The 15,155-nt window shown below is 27.5% G+C and overlaps 2 protein-coding genes across 3 annotated transcripts; both read left to right on the forward strand.

Moving 5' to 3' along the window:
* The first annotated feature begins 10 nt into the window (after positions 1-10).
* On the forward strand, positions 11-1,992 carry LOC113863593. Its single transcript, XM_027497229.1, has 3 exons — positions 11-59; positions 664-1,040; positions 1,869-1,992. The coding sequence occupies exons 2-3, from the start codon at positions 712-714 to the stop codon at positions 1,876-1,878; spliced, it is 339 nt and encodes a 112-aa protein (XP_027353030.1). The 5' UTR covers positions 11-59; positions 664-711; the 3' UTR covers positions 1,879-1,992.
* A 1,878-nt stretch (positions 1,993-3,870) lies between these two features.
* LOC113863136 (transcription termination factor MTEF1, chloroplastic) lies at positions 3,871-6,377 on the forward strand. 2 transcript variants are annotated; one of them, XM_027496582.1, is made up of 3 exons: positions 3,886-4,460; positions 4,921-5,230; positions 5,670-6,377. In XM_027496582.1, exons 1-3 carry the CDS (start codon positions 4,014-4,016, stop codon positions 5,732-5,734), a joined length of 822 nt encoding a protein of 273 aa, XP_027352383.1. In that variant the 5' UTR covers positions 3,886-4,013; the 3' UTR covers positions 5,735-6,377. The 2 variants fall into 2 exon arrangements, with proteins under 2 accessions (XP_027352382.1, XP_027352383.1); XM_027496581.1 differs by lacking the exon at positions 5,670-6,377 and having other exon boundaries at positions 3,871-4,460; positions 4,921-5,609.
* Positions 6,378-15,155: the final 8,778 nt, after the last annotated feature.

The raw sequence follows: 15,155 nt of genomic DNA on the forward strand, positions 1-15,155 counted from the left end.
ATATCACAGTCACTCAATACTACCACATCGGACTCACCATTTTGCCCCACTCCGAACAGGTAACCCTTCAATTTCTAACCACATTCGTTATCTTCAATTTTATTATTTGCTTCCTGTCCATTTGTGGATATGACATTTTAAAAAGAGGCTTTGGATTAGTAAGTGAAATATTTTAATTTGTTTGGGCATTATGTTTAGAACAAAAAAAAAATTCTCTATTTTAAATTTCCTGGTATGATATGAATTATATCCTCTTGTATAATTGTCGTTACGATTGCCCATGATGCTTCATTTTATGGAACGTTTTATTTTTCAGTATATTCTAATTTTGCCTACCAACTGTTTGATGGGTGGTCCGAGTCATATAGCAAAGTTTGAGTTGTTCCGGAAATGTGCATGAAGCATATTCCTGTGGAAATAATACATGGATATTCTGTACCTTTGGTATATAACAAACTAACAAATGAAATCACTTACCCGTAAAATTTTATTACCTAAACAACTTACCAAATCTCCCCAAAATAATTCCTGTGGAAGTGCCAATGAAGTTATTGAAAATATACTGAAGCTCCTTTATCCTGCATGAAGCAGTTCTACAACATGCTATGCATCAATGTTTCATTTGTGTTTTTGAAACTTGATTTCTTTTTTGCTTTTTTCTAGTTCTCAGGAAAGGAAAAAGTAGAAGTAAAACGTTCATTGGCCCAAGATATGAACTCAGTTGCAAGGCATTTATCAAGCTTATTCAGATGGTCAGGTTTCACAGCTGAACCCTTCAATACTGGGCGTCATCAAATGCAGCAGCTTCAGCAATGCAGAGGTATACGAGTGCGGGTCATAAATGGGAATGTGGAAGGAGCATTGGCATTGATGCAGCGTAAGATGCAATCAAGTGGGATTGAGAGGATGATAAAGCAAGAGCAGAGATTCCATATAAAAAACTCTGAGAAGCGTGTTTTAGCCCGAAAGAACTTGGAGCGGAAGATTCGGTCTGAGGACCTTGCTAAGAAACTTAAGGCCATTATGATAAAAAAAATCAGGTAATTAGCACTTATATCAAAGACCAAATTATCTCCCTTAGGACATAGCAAAATATGCACCTTGACTCTGCATCACATTTTTTTACCAGTAATACTTTTGATATATGACGTTTGCTAAATTCCCTAAAATATCCTTCGGTGGTTTGAATTATTTTAACTGACAATGTTATGTTTGCCACTGCCAGTGCTAATGATATTTCCCTTGCTATTAATTGTTGACAATAAAATTCTGTGTAAGTCTAAGATTGTTCACCCTTCAATCTAGTTATTTGTCAAAGGATATCTTAGTATTTTAGGAATTTGAGAAAGAAAATAGAATCAAGATCACAAAGATGTGCTTGTTTGTAGGATCATTTTCTATATAGCCTACTCTCTTGAGCCTAATGATATGTGAATGTTTTGCTCTAGTCTTCTGTGACCTTGAAGATAATAATTCGGGTCTGTTGAGTTCTTCATTAGTTAATTCTAAGTTTGGAATTAGTGGTATCCTATATGAAAAACCTTGCAAACTGTGAAGGCTCATCTTCTACCAAACTATTGAAAAAACTAATTTTAAATTGACATGACATTTAGTTATTTTAAAAAATTAAGAATTGAAGGGAAACATTCAACTTATATCTTATATCTCCTGGACAAATTCATTTCCAACGAAATGTAAAGGCATATTTTGGTTGTTAGTATTGTGTCATCTGCTAGGATTTGTTGCTCCTGTGGTTTCAAGTTGGTGTCATCATCTTTGAAATTGAAAATGTGAAGACATTAGTTTTTATTTTGCTTCTATAGACTATAGTTCTGTTTGTGCTGATCTATTCTATTGCAATATGGCAGGGGTCTGTGAGAATGTTGCACTATTATTTCAAAAAAATGGTTGGTGTGAATTGCAATTATTTTGTAATTTGCAGGTGGCCACTGCAGTTCATACATTCTTTTAAATTGCTTATCATCTGTACTTTGGTAGCTGTGATTTTTTTTTATATCAAATGGGTCATTGCGATCTTATTACCTGCAAATAAAGTAGACATTTTATGATAAATATGACAATGGATTGGGGTCAATATATATGTTGAATTTTCTTATGTTGTGATGGAAGCAGTTTTCAAATAGCAGCGATATGCAACATTATCCATTTCTATTTATTGGGGAAATAGGTTCATCGTATGATTCGTATAAAATATAACTAGTATGTGACCTGTGCAATTATTCACCTAATTAGTTGTTTGTATTGCATCATTTCATGTTAATATATTATTTATATTGGAAAGCAAGAACCAATTGAGATATCGCTAGCGTTTTTTTTTTTTTAATTGTGGTTTCTACCTTTTGAATTTTTGGTGGATGGTAATTGATAACATATTTAGATTTGCGTAAATTCATGTTTAGTTTAACGCTACTAATTGTAACTTTTAAGCTAGATCTACATTTATATTATTTCGAATGTATTTTTAAACAAACTAAATTGATTAGTTATCAAAATTTAAATGTTATTTTGGTTCAGGTACACAAACGAACATGTAACAAATTAAGTAATTTTTGTTCTTATTTAATTGGGGTTCAGTTTAATTTAGGGCTGGAAAAAAATTCAGATATAAAAGTCTAATTCATAATCAAATCCAAACTAGTTCTAAAATTCATATTTTTAACAAAAATGGATATTTAGATTCATTTTATTTTTTATTTTTTTAAATTATTTGGAAACTATTTAGTAAAATTAGATTTCATTTACTAAAATCAGATATCTCTTCTCTTCTTTGTTTATTTGTGTACGCATCGATTTAGATGTTAAATATTGGATGATACTTATCAGCCAAAGCTCTTTAAATCATGTGAGAAAGCTTTATAGAACTACCTAAGAGATAAAATGACTGATCAAAGTTCCACCACCATCAACTATTGGTGGCTTGCGAGTATGACCGGCGTTACCCCTCTTCAAGAAATGGAAGATGCAATGAGATATTAGTAGTAAACCAACAACTTTGCCAATTGTTGTTACATCCAAGACCATTTGTTATGTCTTTGCTCAAAGCACATAAAAATCTAATAGTTACATGTACAATTGATTTAAAGGAAGGAAAACAATTAAGATCAAGAAAACCATTTTTGTAAATATTTTCAAGGTGATATTTAGGTGTTGTTTATTGAGATTTTTCTTTAATTTTCTGAAAATAGTTTTTATTTTGATGTTTTTATGATATAGAAAATAAGTTGTTATAGTATTTTGTAATTAACTTGTTTTCACAAAATAAAAATATTAACAATGTGTTTGAATTTGTTTTTTTAAAGAAGTTAAAAGTTTAAAAATCACATTGAAAAGTGATATTTAGGGTTTATCTTATTGAGTTTTTAAAATTTTTATTTTTTGAAAATAATAATAATTTCTATATTTTCAAGATTTATAAATTAAGTCTGTTTTGGTATTTTGTTCTGTTTTTATAAAATAAAAATGTTTAAAAGTATGATTGATTTACTCATTTTTAGTAAGTAATAAAAAATACATAATTTACAAATATATTTTGAACGATAAAAATTTATTTAAATGTTTACTAATAAAATTGCTGACGACATTGTCAATCACACTAGATTTATTTAAAATTCAATTTATTTAGTGTTGGGCATAGAAGGAGCAGCTAGACACACCAAAGAACATCATGCTGCAGCATTCTGATCTCTTAACATTCACACCGATTAAAATTATAGAAAGATATAATTAAATTAGAAGTAAAAGTTATTAAATTAAAATTAAGATTTATAATACTTTTTGTAATTTCTAATAAATTATACCTAATAATTAAAATGGGTTAAAATACGCTGCTTTAGATATAGTTAAAGAACTCCAGTCCAGTGGAGTATTAGTGGATTATCTGGTTCAAAAAAAAGAAACAAGAGAAATATCTTGGTTTGTTTCTTATCATCACTAGACTTGTATCTGAATGAGCAGAACCTGTGACACACATTTGCAGCTAACACGAAAGAGAAATGCTCCTCCATTACTCTCAGCAATTCCCAATTATATCTTGTTACTCACACAACTCTTACCGAGGCCCAAATACAAAGGGTTACATAAAGTTCCGAACAAGGTACCACGAAAACCTCCGATACCTTCGAGCCCTAACCATAATCCACCCAAAAACCAAACACGAGGACCTTCCTCTCCCCGACACCGTCGACCACATCCTCGCCACCCTCACCTTCCTCAAATCTCACTCCTTCTCCGACACCGACATCCCTCGCCTCAACTTTCTCACCCCTCAGCTTTTCTCCTCCGCCGTCGCCCCCGCCGACATCGCCCCCGTCTTCCGCTTCCTCGCCGCAGAACTCCCCGCCACCGCATCCCAATCCCACGGCCTCATCCTCCGCTGCCCCAAACTCCTCTTCTCCGACGTTGACCTCTGCCTCCGCCCAACGCTCCACTTTCTCCGCCAGGTTCCCCATTTTTTTCAAAAGCTTTCTTAATATGCCTTTTTTTCCATGGTCACATATTAAAAATTAACAAATAATTCATATTAATTATATTAATTTATAAAAATATAAAGTATCGTGTATATAAAAATTTATCAAAAGAAATAAATTTTAGTTCGATGATCCGTTAAAAATGAAAAAAAAAATAAAAAATCTCTCACAGTTTTATAGTTTTAAGAAGTGTATTTAAGAATTAATATTAAATTTTTCTATTTTTATAATAATTTTTTTAACTTATACAAAGTTTTACAAAATAATAATTAATAATAATATATTGAAAAATCCAAATTGAATTAAATTCATTATATTAATATTATTAAATACTATATTTTTTAATAAAAAATTGAATATTTAAACTATTATCTTCTACTTCAACATGTTATAAATTGGTAATACATAAATTTACGTATGTAAATTTGTATAGATTGGGGTGGGAGAGCTGAACCGGGCGACGAACCGTAACGCGCATCTGTTGAACACGCGCGTGGAGAAACTGCACGGGAAGGTGAGGTTCCTGGAGGAGGTGGGATTCACGCACGAAGAGGCGATTAATGTTTGTGCGAGGTTGCCAGCGATTTTTGGGTATGACGTGGAGAACAATCTATGGCCCAAGTTTGCGTATCTTGTGAAGGAGATGAAGAGGGAATTGGAGGAGTTGAAGAGGTTTCCTCAGTACTTTGGGTTCAGTTTGGAGAAAAGGATTGTGCCCAGACATTTGCATTTGAAGCGAAGAGGTGTCATCATCCCCTTAAACAGAATGTTGATGTGGGCTGATTCCAAGTTCTATGCCAAGTGGAACTAGTCTTTTCAGCTACATCATTTTCTTCTTCAATTTTTTCATCTTTATTCTGTTTGCTTCTTTTATGGAGATGAAAATTTCATTTACTTTTGTTCTTAATGTTAATGAAACATATAATACCAAAGGAATTAAAGTAAATCAGAATTATAAATTTTAAAACTAGAGTGAAATATGTTTGTAATCACACATGTAGGAATTCAAGTTTTTATTTATAGAAAGTATTTTTTTCAAGGGTTTTATTTATACATTGACTGTTTATTAGAATAAGTGCATGTTTATTTTTTTTAATTTTAAATAAATATACTTGTTTTTGCTAATTGAGAGTTTTTTTTTTTTTTGGGCTAATTGATGGTGTTTTTTTTATGGGCCTACAGATTCGGAAAGCATCTCTTATGTCCAATGTCCAATGTTACTTGGTATCTTTCCTATACCAAAATGATTATGGGGATATATGCGATGGATTACTACCATTGAATTTGTTGATCGCGAAGGAGAAGCATGGTTAATTGTCTAATCCAACTCGATTTATTTCTTCTAAACTCATTGAATCCCAAATAAAAAAACCACAAATGTTTGCAGCTTTTCAGGGAAGCATGTATACATTTCTAGACAAACCATTGTGATGAAGTGGTAAATGAAGTTCGAAGTTTGGTCAATGAATTCCAAGTTAGGAATTTTATCAAATAGCCATTAATCCCCCAAGATCACAAACATTGCCAATGCGTCTAACAATGGGAAATTTCAAGTAATAAAAGAAATGCTGGTTCTAAGGGATCAAACACCCATTAGGGTACCTGATAGTCAAAAGAATTGTCAAGCATTGCAAATGAAATATGATTGACCTGCTCAAAAGATGGGTTGAGCTGAGTAACTTCATCGATGACAACCTCAAAGGCCGAAGAAAGTTTGCTCTCTTTCTTTGGACATTAGACCACACCTCAACTCTGCTTCTTCTTATGATCTTCTTTTTCAAACATGCTTGACCTGATATCCCAAGATGCATCACATCGGCTGAATTTTATTGTTTTGTATATACTATTTTCAGTTTTGATTATAAAAAATATATACTTAAATTCATATTGACCAATAAAAAATAATTATATTATAATTTTATACTCTATTTTAAAAATATTTATAGTATTAAAAAATTAAATTGATGTATTATATATTAAATAAATGAATGCATCCTTTTTCCATAGATAAATGGTGGGTGCCTTATTAACACTAATCTTATAATAAACAAGGGTATAAAAAGAATTTAGTAATTAATACATTTAAAAGTGGGGTATTTATTTCTTATATTTTGAAAAAAATGTTGGATTTTTTTTTTCTTATAAATAGGATAAAGGTAGTATATTTTAATTTCTTTAATGAATATCTATTCTAAGTTTTTTTTAATATTTATCCTAAATCTCTAATAAAAATTTAAATTTATTGGTCATTTTCTAAAGTCTTATAGTTTATAAATGTCAAAAAAAATTTCCGGTGCTATGACATCAGCTTTATTTTAAAAATTGCAAAGGATTAATTTATGTGATAACTAATAATATAAGTTTTCACAGCCACATTAAATTAAAAGTAACAAAAAGTTTTTGCTTTAATTTACAGGGGTTGGCTGTTAATTCTACACTCATTAAGAAGTGCTTGAGTTATGTGGTTTATTCTTGTTGTTTAAAATTTTCAAGTGAAATTTGTACAATAAAATATTCTCCTTTTTCTTCTTTTCAAAATAAATTAAAAAAATCAACTAGCAAATATTTTCTTTATATTTTTTTCTTGTTTCTATTTGAGTCTCAAAGGGTTAGTTGTATTTTGCAAGTACAGGTGAAAGAAAATTAGGAAGAATAGGGTTTCTTCTTTGGTTGGGCTCATGTTCTGGGTACGAAGAATGTGTCATTTTGTTATTTATTTAGATTTTAAGTTTTGAATGTTTACTTTTACTATAATGATTTAATGCAGAAAAATAACAAAAACACAATACGATTTTAAGATATAAAAGAAACAAAGTATATACATCTAAAATTATTCTCAAATTTTAGACAAATTTTGAACAAATTAATATATAAAACAAATATGTGTGTGTTTGTTTTATATCTTGATTTATTTAAAACTCGTCTAAAATTTGAGATGGATTATGACAAATTTAGATATAAAAAATAAATAAATTTAAAGAGATTATATAATTTATCTAAATTTTATTTGAAACTACATATAAATTTAAATAAAAAATGAAATATAACACAATAAAATTTTAATTTATCCGTGTCCGAATTGTTTTGTCATTACGGTGGCACGAAAATTTTAATTACATTTGAGATAATTTTTTATTTTGTATACTATCATGATGTCAAATTATAGTATCATTTTAAACAACTTTTTTTAAAAAAAAATCTAAGAACATCAAATTTCTAGTAGTGCTACATATTCATTTCGCATTAATTAAACATTTGATATGGTGGATGTTTGATAATCTTTGAAAAAAAGAAATAGAACAGTAGTTATATGCCAACACATGAATTGATTTAAATAATACAATTATGTGACGATTTAGAGACGTAGCAAAGTTGGTAAAGATTACCAAGTCTCACCAGTTGCAAGAACATTCCTTAGAAAGGTCTTTAAAACCCACCGAGGAGATGAATGAAAGAATGAAACTTATAAGGTGCGATGGAACAAAAGGTTTTAGACAGAATGGGACCCTCGTATATCTGATGCTTCACTCCACCATCATTAGATTTTGGAAGACATTGAAATTGATCCAAGATTCATAATTGCTGCATGGAATTCAGCACATATATACACTGTTTTGGCTCCTCATTATCACCACCTATTTGTTTCGCTCACACAAATTGCTTCTAGTCGTAACCCTGCTTTTGGAGTATTATTTATTACACTTTTGAACTTTATACCTAGAAATCATGAGTTATGTGGGTCTGTCGATAAACTTTCCCCCCCTACATTCCTGCTAGGAAATATTTGGTTCTTTTATTCTGTATATGGCCAAGTTTTACAGCTGTTAGATTACTTTGAATTTATTTTAAAAAATTTATTATACTTTTATAACTTTAATATATATATATATATATTATTTATCTGTTAATACTTAAACTCAGCCTAGGGCTGAAGTTAAGTAAACTTTTTATTTATTTAATGGTCTGTAAAGTGTTACTTGACACTTACAGCAAGCTAGCATTGTATAATAACTTTGGATTGTTTTTATTTATGTCATGTCCAGTTATATATATATATATATATATATATATATATATATATATATTCTTCAACTTACATGAGTGAAAGATATCACATGAAGATTCTTATAAATGGTAGTGTCTGCTATAATGAAAACACCCATGGGCGCCGCTTCCCATGTTGCGCCATTCGTCATTTCCGCTGTCAAACCATTGCTATTGTAGCTGTTGTTATTATCCTTCCCACAGTTGTTGATATTATTATTATCAATATAATAACCATAAATAGGTATATAAAATGTGTTCAACTAGTTATATTGAATATTTTAAGTTTAAATTTAATTTATTCAACAGTAAATTTTAAACTCAACAAATTTATTTAAATAAATTATAATTAAAGATTAATATTTATTTATTAAATAAAATTTAACCTGATAATTTAATTTATTTATAACGTAATTTTCTTTTCATTTAACAATCTATTTCTAAAGTACTTTTAGGTTTATAAATTTAGTATTTAATTGGTATGCTTATGTAGAAGATAAGTTACAAATAAAAAATAAGTAATTTTTTTAATCTTTATATATATGCAAGTTTTTAATCTCAAATTTATAATATGCAGTTCATTTATAAAACGGAACTTAAAACTAAGCTTACGTTTATTAGCTTATTAAAATAAACAAGTTTGATTAAAAATTAATTAGTTGAACTCAATTAATTTAAAAATAGTTAATCTCATATGTATCAGTAATTATGCTTATTATTAATTTTTTGTAAAGATAATTTTATTCTTTATATGCAATTTATATCATTATATTGTTTGATAATATGGTGACATGATACACATCAAACACTAATAAAATAGAAATATATCCTACTCATTTTTTTTTCCTGTTCTTATCATAGTCTTTTTATGACTCATGTTTCATTGGATTTGTAGACGTCCTAAAAGTGTAGTTGGCTTCTGCCGCGTGCGGGTATCACCCCAATCATGTTTTTTCGAAGGGAATTTAGTCTCTTCATAGTGGCTACATTGCAAGAAAAATTGTCTTTGAAATGTGAATAAAGGATTTATTTCCCAACAAACGACAACTGAGCATGTAATCCTAATATAATGTGGGTTAAAGTTAGGACTAGTAACAAGCTGAGCTCACTTAGCACTTAAATAAATTATATATGTATATGTAATGACATCTAATATTTAAGAATCTTTTCATGATGTAAATTTAAAAATTATTGTACTCTGTCTAAAATCTTTTATTTAATTTATATCTAAAAATTAATGAAATAATAAATTATAATCTATTATATATAAATTAAATAAAAATTCAAATTAAATGTAAAAGTTTTTAAATTTATAATCCGTTAAATATAAATTAAATAAAATATTAAATATAAGAATTTTTAAATTTATATTGATATAAGAAAATCATATCCTTATATATATATATATATATATATATATATATAACCTTAATAATTCATATTCAACTTGCTTTTCCACTCCCTTCCTACCATTCTGTGTAACAACAAAAGAATCACTTTGTATGCAAGATGATATTTCAATCACAAACAAGACCTAGTTGAAGTTGACGGTTGGGATTGCAATTCAACATATGCAAGTTGAGTTGAATATTTCTTTTAGCAATTATGATTGTGGTTTGCATAAAAATTATACATATTTTGAAGTTTTATGTAAACTAATAGTACTGAGGTAAAAAAAAAAAAATCACAACTTGGGGGTACTATCAAGGTAGCCTTGATTGATTGGATGGCTTTGCTACGTGGAAGAAGGAAGGATGAAGTTGTAATTTACATAAATTATTATAATTAAAAGTTACTCATTCATTTATTCATTAAAATATTAATGTATATAAGGATAAAAATCTGTTTGTGTAATAGAAACAAAAAAAATCTATTTGTGCACGGTACATCATGTTTTAACTCGTATGGGTTATATATTACCCAAAATTTTTGGTATAAATACTATAGATTTACACTAATAATATATTACACTGATAGATACTTTTATTAATATAAAAAATAATCTATGTTATTTATATTTTAAATGTTAAAAATATATATTATATTAATAATATATCTATAATATCTGTATTAATAGTTTAATTATTATTAAATAAAATTATATTAATAACAAAAATCCTGACTATGAACGGCAAATGTCCCTTTGTGTCGTATAATTAATACGAATAATATTACTAATATCCTTTTTTTAAACACATTTTTTACATACTTTATAATTATTTTTTTAAAGCTTAAGACATGTGTGTCATATATTTATTTTTTAAAATTAATTAATTATAAAAACATGTTAAAAAATATGTTTAAAAAATATATTACCAAAAGGAAAAGTAGATAGGTAATAAATTGTTTTATCATATGATCGTTTTCCTTAAATAAACGGAAAAAATATTATCTAACGAAACTCAGCTTAAAATTTTTTGGAAGAATTTATTAACAAATTATAAAAATTATTTATGACCCTTATAAAATTTTCATTTTTAATTTATTTTAATAAATTATATATAAATATAATTTATTGAAATAATTTTTTAATCTATATAAAAATTATTAAAAAACACTTAATTATGCTATTACCTAAGTAAATATATACATTTGGCGTGGGTAGTAAAAAGATACTATTAGATTCAGCAATGATAAAACAGAGACGAGGAGACATATATATATAGAGATTGAAAGAGATAGAGAAGAGCAGTAGTGCATAAATGTGAGTGTGAGACCATAAAATGGGAGACAACTTTGCAGATAACACTTTTCAAAATGTATCTTCAACAACTTTAGGGAGATGCTATTTGTTTCCAATTTTTAAGCCCAAAACGATTGAAATTTTTCAGTAATTTCTCTCACTTCTACAGTGTTAGGAGGATAAATTTATTTTAAAATGGGAGTTTTATTAACCTCAGCCTGATGATAAACAGATAATAATAATAATAATAATAATAATAATAAAATTTTATTAAAAAATATTTATTATATTTTTATAACTTCAATATAATAATTATAATTTTTTAATACAAATTTTCTATACATAAATTCTTAAACTTGAAAATGTAATCAAAACTCTTTAAAATAATTATGGAGACATGCTAAGAAAGATGTGGTGTTGAGGCAATATATAAAATGAATTACAGGTTTCTCATTTTTGGTGTGCAGGGAATGGATGTTGTGAGTGGACACATGCGTGCAAATTGGAATATGATTTGGCATATTTTGAAAGGATGTTTATCAATTCATTTTCATCCATTCTCTCTCTGAACTCATGGAGACATTTTTGACATCGATGGAATTTTTTGATGTATCCCCACCACTTATTGTTCTTTAGACTTCTACGTCTCATTCTCTTCTCTTTCTAACTCTGTCATCTTCATAATTCATATTACAAATATATTATTCTCTTTCTTTTTATATATTCACATTATAACATTATTTTCTATAAAACTATTCATTTTTTGTCCACTCATGAAATATATAACAGCTTACAGTTCACATCAAGATAAAGTAGAAATTATAATGTGCTAAATGATGTGTTATCGTAGGATTGATATATTTTAGGTGTTGATTAAACCAATATCTTATTCAATTGGATTAATGGAGTAGGTATACCACTCAATATTTTAAAATTAATATTATCTTTCGCATATTTTTCATTTTATAGTAAATCTTGTCATAAAAAAAATACAAAAATGTACTACTTTTTTATAATTTATGACTGTTTTGTATAAGTTTAAACAATAGACAAAGTCTATTTGCATGATAAAAATAAAATAGAAATTTACTTTTAATATTAGTTAATATTATTATTGTATTGATTAAATTTTGATGTATCATTATTATATATATGAGACATGATTTTCTTACACTAATATAAGTATAAAAATCTTCACATTCAATCTGAATTTTTCATTTAACTTAAATTTAACAGGTTATAATTTAATATTTCACTTACTGTTAGATTTAAGTTAAGTAAAAAACTTAAATTGAGTGTAAGAAGATCTTTCGTGTATATATTTTTATAATTAGTTAAATTTTCATATAGATAATTACAATTATATATGATTATAATTTAATGACTAATTTCATAAAAATTACATTATAGAAAAAACTGTTGATAGTGTAATATATGGTATAATTTACACTTATATAATTTGATATATATATATATATATATAATTATTAATAATTGAATTTTTTTTATTTATATTTTTACCTTTTATACTTTTATAGATATACGAACGTATTTTATGGATATTTACTAATTTAAAATAAAATAAAATAGGAGTTTTAAAATGTCGCAATTATAAGAACACTATTTTGAATTAAAAATATGATTATGTATTTCGTTAGCTTGCAACTATAATTGTTTTAGTAGTATAATAGTGTAAATAATTATTAAAACATAAATCAACAAGTAAAATCGAAAATTCCCATGCAAATAGGGTCATGTTATATTGAGTGTCCTTTAACGCTTAAGGAATAAAAAAAGCATTTAACGAAAATTTATTATTTAATATATTAAGAATTTTTAAATCTTTATTATTCGTCCTTTTTCTTTAAAATTGGCAAGTTCTCTTTGGTCAGCCAAAGAACATGGTTCTGTATTAGCATATGAGACATGACTAGTTTGGAGTTTGGACAAAAAGTTAAAATCGCAGGTTAAGTTTGGATAATTTTTGTTTTAATTATCTAAGAAAACAAAGTGTTCTAATTTGTCATTTATTTGAACAATTAAATGTAAAAGTCACACCATATGAAAAATATTTTGCACGAAAGTCTTTTATAAAAACAATGCCACCATTTAGCTTAGTATACAACAATAGTAATTAAGCTTTTAAAAAAAAATAAAATTAAGTAAGGTTAGTTATATACATCAAATAATGTCATTATTAATTCTGTCATAAATTTTGTCTATATTTAAATTATTGACTTCTGAGTGTAAATATTTCTTAATGGCTTATCTTCATCAGATCAATTCTTCTTATTGGTGGTTTTATAAATCTTCTTCAAAGATGTTCAAATTACTCAAGACGAGTTTTTATAATCCTGCCAAGTGATATATATATTTTTCTTCTCTAATATATGCTTTTCTAATTTTAATTTGTTTAATATACCTATTCATTCAACACACATTTTCATTTTTACAAATTCAATTTATTGTTTTGTTAACCTTTTTTTATCACCTACTATTTAGTTTCCTAATACATTGCAAGTTATATAACTATGCAATACGATTTTTCTTTGGGTTGAGGGTAACCTTTTCATTTTCCATTACACTCGAAGTACGTGCTTCTCCATTTCTTTCGTCACGCTGGAATTAGAAGGTTTATGTCTCTTTCTCTATTGTTGTGGTGTTTGGCAAGAAATTTAAATGTTGTTAACTTAATAATTCCAAAGGAGAGAAGAGAGTGAATTTTTCTAGAAGATAGATGAGATATGACAGAGTTTCAATAATTCATTGACGACATGCTCTTATAGTAATTGATATACCTTTTATTGGAATGCTATCACTAGAAATATAATTGATTGCTTGTTCATTGATTGGTCTATGAGGATTGGCTCATGGTATGGAAAAATCCATTTGAATAGGCATTAAATTGCAATGTTTCTAATCATTGCTCGGTTGTTACTGGACAACATGACTCCTATTAGGACCGTATAGGCCATTCAAATTCAATTACTATTGGCTACAATAACACAAATATTTCAATAAAATGGTGCAGCTATTTTGAGAGAATATGTCAATATAGAAAAAATGGAAAGATTTTGTGCTTAAAGAGAGGTCGAAGCTACTAAAATCTCATTTGATGTATTGGAATGAAGATTCTTTAGGTAATCCAAATTCCTCAATTAATTCATTAACGGAAGATATTGGTGAACTGGATGGTAAAGCTGATGAGGGAATAAAAGGAGATACATATTTGAAGAATTTCGAAAAAAAAAAAAATCTCATGAAAGAAAGTTTGTTATTATCTTAAACAGAGGTGAAACGGGGGAGGATTTTATTATGATTAAAGGCAAAAAAAAGTGAAGAATTTTTTGACTTCTTTGAATTTCATTCGAATAAATAAATTTTGGACAGTGCAAAATTTCAATAAATTTCAATTGAAGTGTATTTTTTATTTTTTATTACTATTATCTTTTAATTAAAATTAGAATTCAGTTTGATAAAAAGTTTACTTTTGATATTTTTTGTGTATTATATTATTGTAAAATATTGAGATGAAATTCTAATTTTGATAAAAATATAACAAAAAGTATTTATAGAATTGCACTGAATCACTTCCAACACTCTCTTGTTGGCATTTCGCTATCTCAGCTCTCTCTCAAAACCCATTGTCCCATATGCAATTTCCATGGAAACAACACGTATATGTAATTTGAAATCTGCAATTCTTTCATATCATTTTGATGAAAACTACATTTCATAACAGAATGAACTACATGAAGCCACGAAACGCAGAAATAGTTCAGCAGATAAATAGCTTATAATAATGACAAGAAATTGCGTGTTGAAGTGGTCATACTACTTCATTACTACGACGTTAAAGCTATCCTTTCGTTAATAATGTGTTTGATTTGTGTCGAATCCATTTCAAACGTAAATCTATTTTAATGTGATTTTAAGTGGTT

The sequence above is a fragment of the Abrus precatorius genome, unplaced genomic scaffold (genome assembly GCF_003935025.1).
Source record: "Abrus precatorius isolate BTA unplaced genomic scaffold, Abrus_2018 Scaffold3, whole genome shotgun sequence".
NCBI classification, from domain to species: Eukaryota; Viridiplantae; Streptophyta; class Magnoliopsida; order Fabales; family Fabaceae; genus Abrus; species Abrus precatorius.

Bases quoted from the DNA above. Each gene is read 5' to 3' on its own strand.
- LOC113863593 (XM_027497229.1), top strand. From the start codon at position 712: ATGAACTCAGTTGCAAGGCATTTATCAAGCTTATTCAGATGGTCAGGT.
- LOC113863136 (XM_027496581.1), top strand. From the start codon at position 4,014: ATGCTCCTCCATTACTCTCAGCAATTCCCAATTATATCTTGTTACTCA. The intron at 4,461-4,920 runs GTTCCCCATTTT...AAATTTGTATAG, and splicing joins CGCTCCACTTTCTCCGCCAG to ATTGGGGTGGGAGAGCTGAA.